Source organism: Cervus canadensis, chromosome 3 (assembly GCF_019320065.1).
Source record: "Cervus canadensis isolate Bull #8, Minnesota chromosome 3, ASM1932006v1, whole genome shotgun sequence".
NCBI lineage: Eukaryota > Metazoa > Chordata > Mammalia > Artiodactyla > Cervidae > Cervus > Cervus canadensis.
The window spans coordinates 106,557,633-106,572,454 of NC_057388.1; the positions used below are offsets into that span (position 1 = coordinate 106,557,633).

At 43.8% G+C, this 14,822-nt stretch overlaps 1 protein-coding gene across 1 annotated transcript in view; it reads left to right on the forward strand.

The window, feature by feature from the left end:
• The window catches only part of CNTNAP2 (contactin associated protein 2), a 2,193,843-nt gene that overhangs the window by 1,913,702 nt on the left and 265,319 nt on the right, over window positions 1-14,822 (forward strand). The window contains exon 17 of the mRNA XM_043463954.1: window positions 3,803-3,973. Within this exon, the coding sequence (XP_043319889.1) occupies window positions 3,803-3,973 (171 nt within the window). The remainder of the gene's footprint in view (window positions 1-3,802; window positions 3,974-14,822) is intronic.

Here is a 14,822-nt window from a genome sequence, read left to right on the forward strand (position 1 = left end):
GCCATTTGTACACGGCATACTTTCCCTGTGAATGTATCCATCCCAGAGACCGAATTAATTCAAAGTTGCTTAGTGAGCACAGAGTGAGAGCAAATGGAGCTGTGGTCTGTCGGGATATTTCTGCAAATGAGAATTAACAGATCAAACTGTCCTCCTCTCTGGAGATATTTCTGTCTGAATAACCAGCGCTGGACCTCAAATAAATACTGACATATTTTGCTTTTAGCTTTCCTTTTTTTCTAGAATCATTTTAGACAGCTACCCTTCTGTTAATACAGCACCACATCAGAAAATAAGAATGCATTTGATTGGATGAAAACTTGAAAATGTTAATTACATCTCTGTCCTGGGGATTCAGCCTAGAGAGACAGAATTGCTTGACTTTCAGGTTGACGCATGGCTGAAGACTGACCCTTGGCGGCTCCTAGGTTGTTAAGGGGCTCTCACCCATTAGGCAGGCTGAATGCTGCTGGCCCTGGGCGCTCTTCATTCTAGCCTAAAACTCTGATTGGTGAGAGGGTTGCAACTTTAGCTTTTATCTTCAGAGACCTTCATTTTCAGCTAGCTGGGAGAGGTGAGGCTAAACTCGCCTCTCCAGACTTGAAAGCAGATCTTGAGCGGGAAAGAGGGCTCAGTGCTCAGATGATAGCAATTTAAACAATAGTTAAGTTTCTTTCTTCTGTGGTATTTGTCTAACCAATGTTGTATCACATCCTTCTTCCTGAAAGGAAACCAGTCTATTTTTCTCCTACTGAAAGCAATGATATCACAATTAAAAAAAAAACAAGAAGAGCTTAAAACTACACTAAGACTTTTGGTACACTTTCAACAGTGAACTCTCCACCACCACTGTTTTTACCTTAATGCAGACATTTGCAAACTTGTTTTTCATTGACTTGTTGTTCAGTCGCTCGGTCGTGTCCAACTCTTTGCAACCCCATGGACTGCAACACGCCAGGCTTCCCTGTCATCCACTATTGGAGTTTGCTCAAATTCATGTCCACTGAGTCAGTGATGCTGTTTATTTATTGCCATTCACTTATCTAGATGTCACTGTATCCTAGATGTCCTAAGAAAAAAGTAAATAACATCAATTTAATGAAGATACTTTATTATCTCATTATATAGCAACATTATATACTTAATTTGAATTTATGGCATAAGAGTAGCAGTACCAACAAAGTTAATTCTGTTTAAGAATAGCAGTTGAACTTATTGCATATTTGTATAAAAGGAAGGAAAAATATGGTTGATAGAAACTAAGAAAGTGAATGTAGTTGATTCAGTGTGTTCTTTGAAGGGAAGATATGGCAAAAGTCAATTTTAAAAAACAATATGTTGTATTTTAAAATTTTTATTTACTTATAAATTAATTAATGTTTGGCTGTGTTGGGTCTTTGTTGCTGCTCAAGGGCTTTTATCTAGTTGTGATATGTGGGCTTCTGTTTGTGGTATCTTTTCTTGTGGCTCATGGGCTCTAGAGCACGGGCTCAGTAGTTGTGGCACACGCGGTTAGTGGCTCTGCAGCATCTGGGATCTTCCTGGACAGGGGCTTGAACTCATGTCCCCTGCATTGGCAGGCAGATTCTTAACCACTGCACCACCAGCTGCTCCTGCTACTGCTGCTAAGTCACTTCAGTCGTGTCCAACTCTGTGCGACCCCACAGACGGCAGCCCACCAGGCTCCTCCATCCCTGGCATTCTCCAGGCAAGAATACTGGAGTGGGTTGCCACTTCCTTCTCCAATGCATGCATGCATGCTAAGTCGCTTCAGTCATGTCCAACTCTGTGTGACCCCATGGACAGCAGCCCACCAGGCTCCTCTGTCCACGGGATTCTCCAGACAAGAATACTGGAGTGGGTTGCCACTTCCTTCTCCATGGACCGCCAGAGAAGTCCCCAAAATACATATTTTAGATGTTAAAAAAAAATTTTCCACTAGCAATTTATTGATCTAGTAGGCTTTTATTCAGTGATTCATGAATCAGGCGACTTCCAACCTAGCAGGGAGAAAGGAGTTCTGAAGAGCCCTGCAAGACAAGAGGTGTTATGAACCAAAGGGAGCAGGAACCGGAAGTTACACTGGGCGTGTGCTGACTGGCTGAAACAGGGTTGCAAACACATCAGCAGAGGGAAGGCCTAGAGCATCAGGGACCCTTAGCTGAGCAGGCCAGTGCTGCCGGGGTAGCCTGGACCTTCCTTCTCTGGGCGAGCTGAGCACAGAAGCTCAGTTAAGTGCTGGTTTGCTGACCCAGGGGTTAGCAAGAGTGACTCCATCTTGGGCCTCACCTGGTGACTTTAACATAGGTTTAATACTAAAGGTAAAAGCTTTAGCAACTGTTTTAAAGCATATTCATGTATTTTAGTCCTTAGCTGTGCTGTCAAATGCATTCAGAAATGTGCACTTCCTAAAGGAATTTCTCCCCTGGAGATAAAGTCAGCTCTTGGTGGGCTTCCCTGATGACTCAGCAGTAAAGAATTTGCTTGCAATACAGAAGCTGCAGGAAGCACAGGTTCAATCTCTGGGTCGGGAAGATCCCCTGGAGGAGGGCCTGACAACCCACTCCAGTATTCTGGGTCTGAAAAATCCCATGGACAGAGGAGGCTGGCAGGCCACAGTCCATGGGGTCGCAAAGAGTAGGGCATGACTGAACGACTCAGCACACAGGCACACTGCTCTTGATGTCATTTTAAATGCTTAGTCCACCTGTTCTGATGGAATGGCGGTCCTCTAGTTTAGTGCTTTTATTTTGTCCTGTGAACTGCCTTTCTCCTGGGGCCACTGCCTACAACCAGGCAATGAGTGGAGGGGGTGAGTACAACGATGTCTGCCTCATGAGTTCAAGGATAGAGGCTGATTGTAAGCCCTTCAATGGGCTCAGCTCAGCACTCCCGCCCCCACAGAACAGCCACAGGTCACAGACTCCACAGGTCCCATGGAGTCCCCAGAGAGGAAGAGGCTGGGGAGGGGACCCCCGCTTTACAGCAACTTGCCTGTGGGGCTTGGAGCAGGAAGGGTGGAGAGATGACTGGCCAGGTCATCCAGGCTTTTTCCCTAGCTCCTCGCTCAGCCGGGCTTCTGCACTCCCCGCGGTTGTATTTCTGCTTCACTTGCCCTGAGGTCAGAGCAGCTGCTGGCTGGAAGCAAGCGTTGCTTATTCCAAGACAAAGACAGATGAGAAGCAAGAGCAGGATACCAAAGACCCCTTCCTAGTCGGTCCCTCTCGGTCGAGTCCAGATGCTTCTTGCATCAAACATCAGCCTGGGGACTTCCCTGGAGGTCCAGTATTACAACTTCACCTTCCAGTGCCAGGGGTGCAGGTTAAATCCCCAGTCAGCGAGCTAAGATCGCACAGTCCTCACGGCCAAAAAAACCAAATCATAAAACACAAGCAATATTGTAACAAATTCAATAAAGACTTTAAAAATGGTCCACATCAAAAATGAAAAAAAAATAAATAAATAAGCCTGAGTTCAAAACAGCCACATCCACCCACCACACGAAACGAGGGGCATCACTCCATTTTCTCCTCCGCTGATATGTACTCCTGAGAGTCCCTTCAGGATGCCTCTTTAAAGGATTTATCCGTCCTTAGTCAAATATTTTATATAAACACATAAAACTTTTGGAAAGTCAAAGATATGTTTGTGGGGATTTTGTGCAGTGTTATTCAGCAGGAAGAGTGGAAACAGGGGCTACTGTCAATGGGATTGTATTAAAACTCAGAAAGTGGCTCTCTTTTCCATCAGTGCCATGACCAGGTGTAAATTATGCTGTCCTCTTTCTTTGTTCCTTCCACAGGGAATTACTGGAATGCGGCCTCTTTCCCAAACCCATCATCCTACCTGCACTTCTCCACTTTCCAAGGGGAGACCAGTGCCGACATCTCCTTCTACTTCAAAACGTTAATCCCCCGGGGCGTGTTTCTTGAAAATCTGGGGAACACAGATTTCATCAAACTCGAACTGAAATGTGAGTATGCATTGTTTGTCAGCTCATGAATAACTGCTCTTGTCACTTCAAGCTGATCTTAACCTCGATCATGTAATTGGCGCTAGAAGGTAGATGCACTCCCTGAGAAAGACCTAGATTCCTGTGCTTAGATGCTCAAAGGATACAGTCACAGACAGAGCTTCCCACAATGCTGTTCTAGGAGGACAAGAGAGGACAAACTGCCCTGATAAAAGGGGGGAAGAATGTGTATTTTTATTGAAGTCTAGTTGATTTACAGTGTTACATTAGTTTCAGGTGTATAGCAAAATGATTCAGTTATATATATATAGCTTTTCCAATTCTTTTCCACTATAAGTTATTACAAGATATTGAGTATAGTTCCCTGTACAATAAAGTAGGTTCTCATTGTTTATCTATTTTATATATGGTAATGTGTATCTGTTAATCCCAAACTCCTAATTTGTCTCTGCCCCTCCACCTTCTCTATCCCCTTTGGTAATGCTAAATTTATCTTCTATGTGTTAGTCTATTTCTGTTTTGTGAATAAGTTCATTTGTGTATATTTTTTTAGATTCCACCTATAAGTGGTATCGTATGGTATTTGTCTTTCTCTACTTACTTCACTTAGTATTATCCTCTCCAAGTCCACGCATGGTGCTGCAAATGGCATTATTCCATCATTCTTTTTATGGCTGAGTAGTATTCTATTGTATATATGTACCATATCTTCTTTATCCATGTCCCTGTCGATTAATATTTAAATTATACCCATATCTCGCCTATAGTAAATAGTGCTGCTATGAATATTGGGATGCATAAAGCTTTTCAAATTAGAGCTATATACCCAGGAGTGGGATTGCATGATCATGTAGTAGCTCTATTCTTAGTTTTTTAAGGAATATTTTTTAGAAAATATTTTTAAGGAATATTAAAGAACAATATTCCATGTTGTTCTCCATGGTGTCTATGCCAATTTACTTTTCCACCAATAATGTAGGAGGGTTCCATTTTCTCTGCATTCTCTCCAGCATGTATGACTCATAGACTTTTTAACAATGTCCATTCTGAGTGGTGTGAAGAATGTATTTGTTTTCTAAGGAGACAGGGTTAAGAGTAGATGGAGGATTGGGTAAAGTGAGCGGGAATAAGAAATAAGAGAATTAGGGTAACAACACAAGAAAATAGGAACAATCAGAATTAATATCTGCAGGAGTGGATGAAGCAGCCTAGACAGTGGTATGGTATTGCTATGCAATCTGGATCTGCAGCTTTGCAGAAGAAGCTCCACATCCACCTACCTTCTGAAGGTTTGAGTCCTGGGTGACCTCACCCAGGGTGCAGAAACTACCAGAATCCCAGCAAGGGCAGAGGCTGCCTGTCTCAGCTCAGCCCTTTGGATCCCAAAGACCCTCAGAGTCCATGTGATTTGAAGTTGCCACCCGTGGAGGGCAGGGTTCGCTGCATCTGAGCAGGGCAAATCTCATCATATGGGGGACCTTTTATCCACGGGGCACGGGTGCAGCTTTGGGAATCGATGTCCACAGACCTCCAGGTCTGGTGCACATTTGCACATGCCCAGCTCCCCTGGCTGTTCCGACCCAGGAACAGCAAGAACCAGGATGGGAAGCGGGTCCGTGCCCCCGGTCCCTCCCTGGAATCCCGGCGCCCTCCCGCATCAGAGTCCCTCCTTCTGGCCTGTGCTCCCTGAATGAGCACCTGTGTTACTGGGTCTGGTCTGAGGATGATTCCAGACGTATTTTCCAGAAATAGCTGATGGTATATTTTCCTCCTTTTGTAGTTACAATTGCGCAATATGGCCTTTGGGAAGGGGACTCTCAGGCGGCCGTGTTTCTGCTGAAATCCTATGGGATTCTCTCTGTTAAAGGCTGGACGGTGACGTGGCAGAAGTGCATGGACTCTGGAATTTTCATTCTTAGGTTGAAATCCAGGTCCTCAGGCAAATCACTTAATCTGTTTGAATCCCAATTTCCGAATCTATAAAATGGGGATGGTAATTTGCTGGGGTTATGATGCTAGAATATAGCTACTCATGAAGCATTTATTTCAGTGTCTAGCAGTTACTGTAATTATCATTTTTCTGAGAATGCTCATTACAGATCTAGTATGAGCCAGATCTGGTTGAAAGGAAGACTGAGAATATTCTAGCCCTGGAGTTAAAAAGTAAACAAATAGAAATCATTTATTTTCATGAATTATGGACTAGAATTATTTGAAAGGGATTTCCACTTTTCATAGAAATTAATTGAATCAGAATATTTCCAGACTTACACAAAGTTGGGTTGTGTTTTACAAATATCTCATGGCACAAAAGGAAAATTGACAATCACATATCTGAGTAATTCTATGAGCTTCTGTAAAATTACTTGGGTTCACCCTGTCCTGTTTTATATCCCCATGTTTTGTAAACCCAGTCCTGGGTTGGAAATAAGACAAATGAAGTGTAGAAAGAGCAGGTATTTCTACTAGAGTACATGCACAGTAGAATTTCACTCATTTCTAATTACAAAAACCTCCATAGATGTTTTCAAAGTCCTCTCAGTCTTTCCATGATATGAAAACTCCATGACAGAGGGTGGATTATAGCCTCATTTTGTCATGTGGCTCTTTTCTGTCATCTAGTTTGCTTTTGGTGAAGAAGTGTGAGACTTTCAAGGCACGGATTAGAGGTTGGCCTCTCCTTGGAGTTCTCTAGACCTTGTAATAATTACTGAGGGTGGAATCACCTTTTATAAGGTTCCCTAAATGTTAGAGATGCCAAAGGTCCATCAGTGTATAGCACCTCCATTCCGGTTCAAAGTAACTTTGGGGAGGAACAGGGAGGAAAAGGCAGGTTGGTCTGTTTGAGCAAAACCTCTTCAAAGTATACAAGAAGTGGTGCTTCCACGAAGAACATGGAGGAAATGTGGCCATGATTGAGGCTTGCTTCTGCCCCATGCATCACATTTCTCCAGACTCTTCTGTGCAGGATACGTGGGGTGGTAGGAGAGGTGGAGAATTCTTGCAAGCCCCTCTCTCCCTTCCACGGATGAGTCACTGCAAACCTAATGGGTCCCGAAGTCAAACTTTTAAAAAGTGTCTCTACTTTTTTTCCCCACAGTTTGCTAGGCTTTCTAATCTCTTTCTAGTAGGAATTCAAATTTTGCTTCTCTTCGGGTATCTCAAAGGAGTTTTGTCACAGTTCATGTCTACACAGTGGTTTCTAGAATAACATTTCCATTAATTAATGACATTGTGGCCTTCTGTTGGAAATGGAAAATTCTTGACTCTAAGAACAGTGAGTCAGGGGCTTCCCTGGTGGCTCAGTGGTAGAGAGTCTGCCTGCCAATGCAGGAGACTCAGGTTCGATCCCTGATCCAGGAAGATCCCACATGCCTCGGGGCAGCCAAGCCCAAGCACGAGAACTTTTGAGCCTGTGCTCTAGAGCCCAAGAACCCCAACTTCTGAAGCCCCTGAGCCCTGGAGGCCATGCTCCGCAACAAGAGAAGCCACTGCAGTGAGAAGCCTGCGCCCCGCAACTAGAGAGTAGCCCGCCGCTCACCCCAACTAGAGAAAAGCCCGTGCAGCAATGAAGATGCAGCACAGCCAAAAATTTAAAAACAAAGTGAAACAGGGAGTCAGTTGCACTAACTTAATGAGACACCATCGGCATCTTAATGTGCAAGTAAAAAAGCCCACGTGTTAACGTTAGACTGATGTTACTCACTAGCATGCTCTACAGATAAGAATTTAAGGCTGTGTTTCACTTCTTTACTATCTATATTTTTTTTCATTTGTTCAGTGGGTATTTACTGAGTCCCAACCACGTCCCAGATGCTATGCTAGGTCAAACTTCGTTAAGTCAAGCATGGTGTCTTTCCCTCCAAAGATCTTTCTGTTTGTTTTGGAAAACAGCCAAGTCAATCAGCAGATTTGCTAACAATAAAAACAGCTCAGCTCTGTTCAGACTCTCAGTGTCTCCAGCACTTTTCCAGGGACTTTACAGAGAGCATCTCACTCACTTCCCTAACCACCCTTTGGACTGGAGCACCGCCATTCGCAGCTCTGTTTTTCAAATGAGGAAACCGAGGCACAGGGTATAAGTTGCCTGGTCAGGGTCACTCAGAGGGGATATGACAGAGCTGGTGCTGAACCCCAAACATTTTTTGTCTGTCCTGAGTCTGTTGCTGTTAACACCAAACCGCACCCCCTCCCGGAACAGACATTGAGAGAGATGGCTGAGAGCACCGAGGGGGCATTTAAACCCGACTGGAGTGACAGGTGCTTCCCAAGGAATGTGATGCTTTAATTAAATTGTCATGGATGAGCAGGAGGCAGGAAGGGGAGGTGGGGGCAGAAGGAAGATCTGGAAAGGAAAAATGTTACTAAAAGGAGAACACCTGTCCGTGAAGGTGTGGGGGGTTGAACCCAAGGACTCCAAGGGGAGCAATTCAGCAGAGAACCCAGTGGGCTGGGAGCAGCAGGGCTGCAGCTGGACGGCCGGGCAGTGGTGACAGCCCTGAATGTGCGCTGGCCTGGGGTGGAGCTGGCTTGCCTCAACCCTGAAAGTTATGGTGAGCGGGGCCATGATCCGATCAGATTTGTGTTCACCCGAGGAAAGATGGAAAAGCCAGAGAAGAAGCGGCAGGGACCGCTGTGAAGATGGTGCAGAGCGAACGGGAGCTGGGGAAGGTGACAAGGAAGGGTCCTAGAGGAGAGAGATTCCACAGGTTCCGAGAGAGTGGTTGTGAGAGGGAAGTGGGAGGGAAGGTTCTAGAATGAAGCCAACATTTGGTTGGGATGGTTTGGACAATTGTGTGAGTAGAACAACTTTTACTAGGGATGACGGCATTGGAGGGCAAAATGAAAACTGCCTTTGGATGTTCTGAGTTTGAGGGCCCACAGGACCAAAGAATGTCTCTCCAAGTGGACACACGCAGAGGGTGCTGTATACACAAGTCTGAAGCCCAACAGAGCACTCTGAGTTACAAGCATGCAATGTGAGCAGCAGCATCACTTAGAGAATCCTCAGGAAATAAGTATGGGCGCCTCAGCATGGATGAGATTGCCCAGAACAAGTGTGCAGAGAGAGGAAACCAGATGTCCAAGGGCGAAAACCACACTTCAAAGATAGAAGAAAGAAAGGGAGCTTGTAGAAGCCTGGCAGAGCAGTGGGAAGATGGTGATATCCCAGGGATCAAACATACAAAGAATTTCAAGAACAAAAAAAGTGCCTGATGCCACTGAACTGAGAGATTACGAAAGGAAGAACATAAAGGGCTCTTCAAGTTTCACCTGTAGAGGTCACTGTCAAAATGTGAGACGGTGTCTGTGGTGAGTGGAGGTGGATACAGAGATCAAGAGATGGTGGTTTTGTTCATTGTTCTTGTGAGGAGGGACTTGAGTACCATGTATATTAAAGAAAGTCTAGTAAAGAAAAAAGAAGTTAGAGATATGGGAGAGAAATGGGCTAGTGGAAGAAGTGAGGTCCCCTAGGAAGTGAGAATGAGTGAAACCTACAATTAGAACATCTGAAGGGACTGATGGATACAAGAAGAGAGATAAGCCATGGACTAACAGGTCCATTTCCAAACCAGAAATTACTTTTGATTCTGTTGTTTGTTTGCTTATTTTTTTTTTTTTGTCAGTTATTCTTGAGATGGGAGAGGAGTCGTGCTTTAGAAAATATTCACTAACAACCATAGACATTTCCATTTATTTTTCCGGAGGTCCCCATTGGGAACAACTTGACTTCCCTGCCTCCCTTTTCTGGCCAAGATGCTCCCATCTTGACCTTGACCATGGTCCCATCACCAGGCCACCTCTCACTGAGCACCTGCTGTGTCAGAGGCACTCAGGTGGGTCCTGGAGATGCCAAGGTGAAGACAAGAGAACCCAAGACCCTCACGTACTAAAGGAGACACACACGCTGACTGCAGTATGGATGCGTAACTTTTATTATGAACTTTTAAGTGCCATGCGCTGCTCTAAAGCTTTTACAAGTACTAACATTTTTTAGGTTTCATAGCAAGTTTCGTTCACATTTTATAGATAAGGAAACTGAGACACACAGGTCATACGGCTGTTATTCAGATATAGTGCTTATGACCATTTAAATACAATAAATAAATTACAAGGATAGGCATGAGCTATCTGAAATGTCCAGAGGAGAGATACACAACCCAACCTGGGAATGAAGATGTAGATGAGGTGATACCCAAGCTGGGTCATAAAGAACAGGCAGAGAAATTAGCTACATGAAGAAGTAAGGGAAAGAGCTCTAGCAGGAAGGACAATGCAAACAGAAGCATAAGGATGGGGAACGTGCTGGGTGCTGGGGAGCTGCAAACATCCAGTGTTGTTGGAGTAGGAAGTATGACACAGGTGATAGAGACTTTTAGGCAAGACTCAGGCCTGATTCTAAATCTACGGCAATCTGAATATTTCAGCCCAATAGTTATTGGGTACCTACTCCAAAGAGGAACTCAGGAAGAATAAGAATGTTCCCATCCCATTGCACACAGTCTATTAGGAGAGACTAGAGTATAAAACAGTATTTTGGATGAGAGGACATGTTAATAAAATTAGGGCAATACACCACAGTGACCCAGATGAGGCAACAATTACTTCTTCCTGGAGAAGAAGCGAAGGTTCTTTGGAGATTAAACCATTGTAACTGAGGCTCAAAGAACATCTCTGGCTCTGGATACCAAAGGAAGAAGCTAGTCATAGATGGCGTGGATGCATCGCAAAGGTGACGTGCGTGGTTCACCGGTGCAGCAAGGGCTATAGAACTCTGACCTCCGTGGCGTCTCCGGGGCTGGAACACTGCCTGGCGCATCACAAGTGCCAAGTAAGCATCTGTGGAAAGAATAAAATGAATGAATGAGGTGCTAAGCTAATGGAGAAACATAGAAAAATCTAGGTGGAAGAGGACAGCACCGCTCAGGGGAACTGGGGATCAGAATGATGACAGACAAACATGGAAAGGTGGAAGGATGATCGTGATTTAGGAATTCAAGATTTCACAGGAAAGCAGTTTGGGTGATGAGCAGGTCTACAGTGCATCATCTGGCCATGCACGTGGGCTTCTGGGTTGTGTGAAAAGGCTGTAGGGAAAGTCAGGGCACTGGAGGCCAGTGTCGGTTGGTCATCCACGTCACTGCTGAGGCCCCTAGTGGTGATGGCAAGGGGCGCAGTGGACAGGGAGCCTGTGATCCAAGCGGTGCAGTCCCTGGGATCAAGGATGGCAGTTAAGCATGGGAGAGGAAGTGTCATGGGAGGATACATTGCTGAGTGCAGTCTCTGGTGCCATAGAACAGAACAAGCACCGAGGTCAAGAGTGCCCCCAGCTGCCCTCCTGGCCCTAAGACATGGGCCCCAAGAGAAGGGGTTGGGTGACTGATGGGTAGGTTTTTCCTAAAGGTGAACTGTAATCAGAGGAAGTGTTTGGAAGTATTTGATGATAAATAGTGACCATAGTGTTTCTTAGGGATTCCCTGGTGGCTCAGATGGTAAAGAATCTGCCTGCAATACAGCAGACCTGAGTTCGATCCCTGGGTCAGGAAGATGCCCTGGAGGAGGGAATAGCAACCCACTGCAGTATTCTTGCCTGGAGAATCCCAGGGACAGAGGAGCCTGGTGGGCTACATAGTACAAGGGATCACAGAGAGTCAGACATGATTGAGTGATTAACACTTGCACACTTCACTACAGCATTTTTATTCTTTGTTTAACAATTTGAAAGAGCATACACAGTTGGGGACTTCTGAAGGGGACGTCTCCTGTCTGGGAGACATTCAGGAGAAGCAGCCAGCAACTGAAGCTGAACCAGGAATTGAAACTGAAGCTCCAATACTTTGGCCACCTGATGCAAAGAGCCGACTCTGGAAAACATTGAAGGCAAGAGAGGGGGGCAACAGATGAGATGGTTGGATAACATCACCAACTTTATGGACACCAGTTTGAGCAAACTCTGAGGGATAGTGAAGGACAGGGAAGCCCAATGTGCTGCAGTCCATGGGGTCACAAAGAATCAAACAAGACTTAGCAACCAAACAACCACAACAACCAGGAACTGTTGCAATACTTTAGCATAAGCTTCCCTGTTGACAAATCTTGAGCTTTTCCAAGTATCAGGTTGACTCGGAGCACAGATTTGCATTTAACCAGCATATCTCCACAAAATGTGGTGGCAGCAGTCCAATTTCCTGCTAATCTTGCAGACAGGTATTAAGGAAAGACCTCCATTTTCAAGATGCCAGTTTCTGCAGTACACATGCTCAAGAATGTGACAGAAGAAAATATTCTGCAATATACAGAAACTGATGAATCAGAGGAAATAAACTAATGGCAATTTATCTTCCACTATTCCAGAATTGGAACAACTTTTTATATTAAGAGAGCTTCCTTTGTGTAGACATGAGGAATGTCTAATTCCACTTTACTGGTCCTGTGCAATGGGGACATTATTTAGGGTGTTCTTTCTCTTATAAATACTGTTTTTATTAATACAGATCAGATATTAGCACCTGGATTTTTCCTTTTAATTATCCTACCCTTCTTGTTATCAACATAGATTCACGAAGAATTTTAGTATTTCTACTACTTCGCAAGTCTAGCTATGAGCACAATTAGTGTTAAAAATCTGGGAATCTAAATGATCCTGACTTGCTCATTGTAATACATAAGAAAAAAAATCCACCATAAGATGTTTTTTAACCTGCATAGAAACACTGTTGTGAGTTTTTTTAATGCTTACAAATTTTTCTAGTTCCTGGTTTAAACTTTTCAATTTCAATTGTGGACCAAAACAGTTAAGAAATACAAATGAAGATGAAATTTGGGCTCTAATAAAGTTATTTAATATAGTAGTCATGTGCATTTCTAATTATTAAAAGATATAAAAATAATTGGTAACACTGTCAAGTTTAACGTACCCAGGTTTCTTTGCCAGTCTCACTGAAGGGACAGTTATTTGAGTGTATGGCATAGGTGTGTGTGTGTGGTAAGTCGCTTCAGTCATGTCCAACTCTTTACGACCCCGTGGACTGTAGCCCACCAGGCTCCTCTGTCCATGGGATTCTCCAGGCAAGAATACTGCAGTGGGTTGCCATGCCCTCCTCCAGAGCATCTTCCTGATTCAGGGATCAAGCCTGCATCTCTCATCTCCTGTATTAGCAGGTGTATTCTTTGCCACTAGTGCCGCCTAGGAAGCCCCCAATGGCGTAGGTACCCTAGAGTTAAAAGAATAGACTTTAGGATGTCCTCTTGATATGAAAAATAACCAAAGTTACCCTAGATGTTACTGATCTACCCATGTCTGCTGATTTGGAAATTTCTAGAAGGAGTTGGGAAGGCCTCTAAGCCAGATATAGTCACCTGTTCCTTCAAAGTTTCTGTTCCTGCCCTTCTCTCTCCACACTCCAGAGGCATCTAGAAGACAACCTCCCTACTGAAATCCTGCCCACACAAAAGATGTTTTTACTATACCCTAATTTAAAGTGTAAATATACATAAAAGAGAAGTCTTTCATTTTCCTTTAAAAAAAAAGCAACATTTCTATAAGACAATTAATTTGGTGCATTGCCTGGAAAATAATGGGCATCCTCATTAGAGAGCATCTTCACTTAGTGTTTGTCTGAAGAAATGTGCTGTGTGTCATTTCTTTAGGGAAGTGCTGATGTTTCTTAGAGATTTTTTGCGAGTTGAATTTCTCTTCTGTCTCATTCCCTTTGATTCAAATGTTTTCTACATTATTTGTAGTGTGTGATAGTCCACAAAACCTTTCCCTTCAAAGAGATGGCATGTTAAAGTGTCAGAATAACCAGCGTCTAGAATCAACCTGCCTGTGGGCAGCTGGAAGACAGCAGATATCCTAAGAGGAGAAGAAACTAAAGAAGCTAGGATTCATGCATCCTGATCTGGGACAGAGCTGGGAGAAAGTGTGTTATCCTGACAGTAACAGACACGTGGATTAGTGAGAGAAGCAGAAATGTATGTGTGGAGTTGTAAGGAGGTTAGAGACCTTACATCTGCCTTTCTAGATGCTACCAGTGTCTCTGAAGGCTTGATATTTTGTAAAAAAAAAAAAAGAAAGAAAAAAGAAAGAAAGAAAGAAAAGAAAAGAAAACCAAATGCTTCGAGAGGGAAGGGTTGGTGCCAATGTCAGTTACTGCTTGTTACAAACACTGGAGAATTAATCCAACTAAGGACGACACGTGGGACCAATTAATTCAAAGCCAGTTGCAAGAAAGGATATGCAATAAGCCAGGGAGCAGAGCTTCATTTAAATATATTGAGTGACTGGGGAAGATTACTGGAAACAGCTCAAAACCAGAGAAACCTCAAAGGGCCGAAGGCAACTGTAAGCACAACAACTCTAGGCTCTTACGAGTCATCACACGAACCTAAATTAAAGCCGCATGACAAAACGTTGGCCAACTGGATGTCAGCTGGTAACCTTAGAAAAGCAGTGTTTTACAAATGAAGAGTTCAGGGACTTACCTCCTCCAAGACACATTCTGCTCAAATTTTAAGGTGATGTTTAACAGCAATCAAGATAGGAACTTTGAGGAGACGGAGAGAAATATAAAGGCTTAGATGAAATCTGATAGAGGACTAGGATCACAGATGGAATATATTTTTCTTAAATACTTTAGGAAAGACTCATTTCTATCTCTATGATATGCTTTTTTAAAAAAAGAATACTTTAGGTACTTTCCGACTTACAAAGGGACTGTGTTATAGGAGTTTCTGAGCCTGTTATTCAGAACGTGGAATACATCTTCCTATAGGTTTAATATTGTAAATGGCACTGATATGCCACTGCTGACCCTAAGGAGCTTTGTTGTTTGTCTGAGTTTCAAGA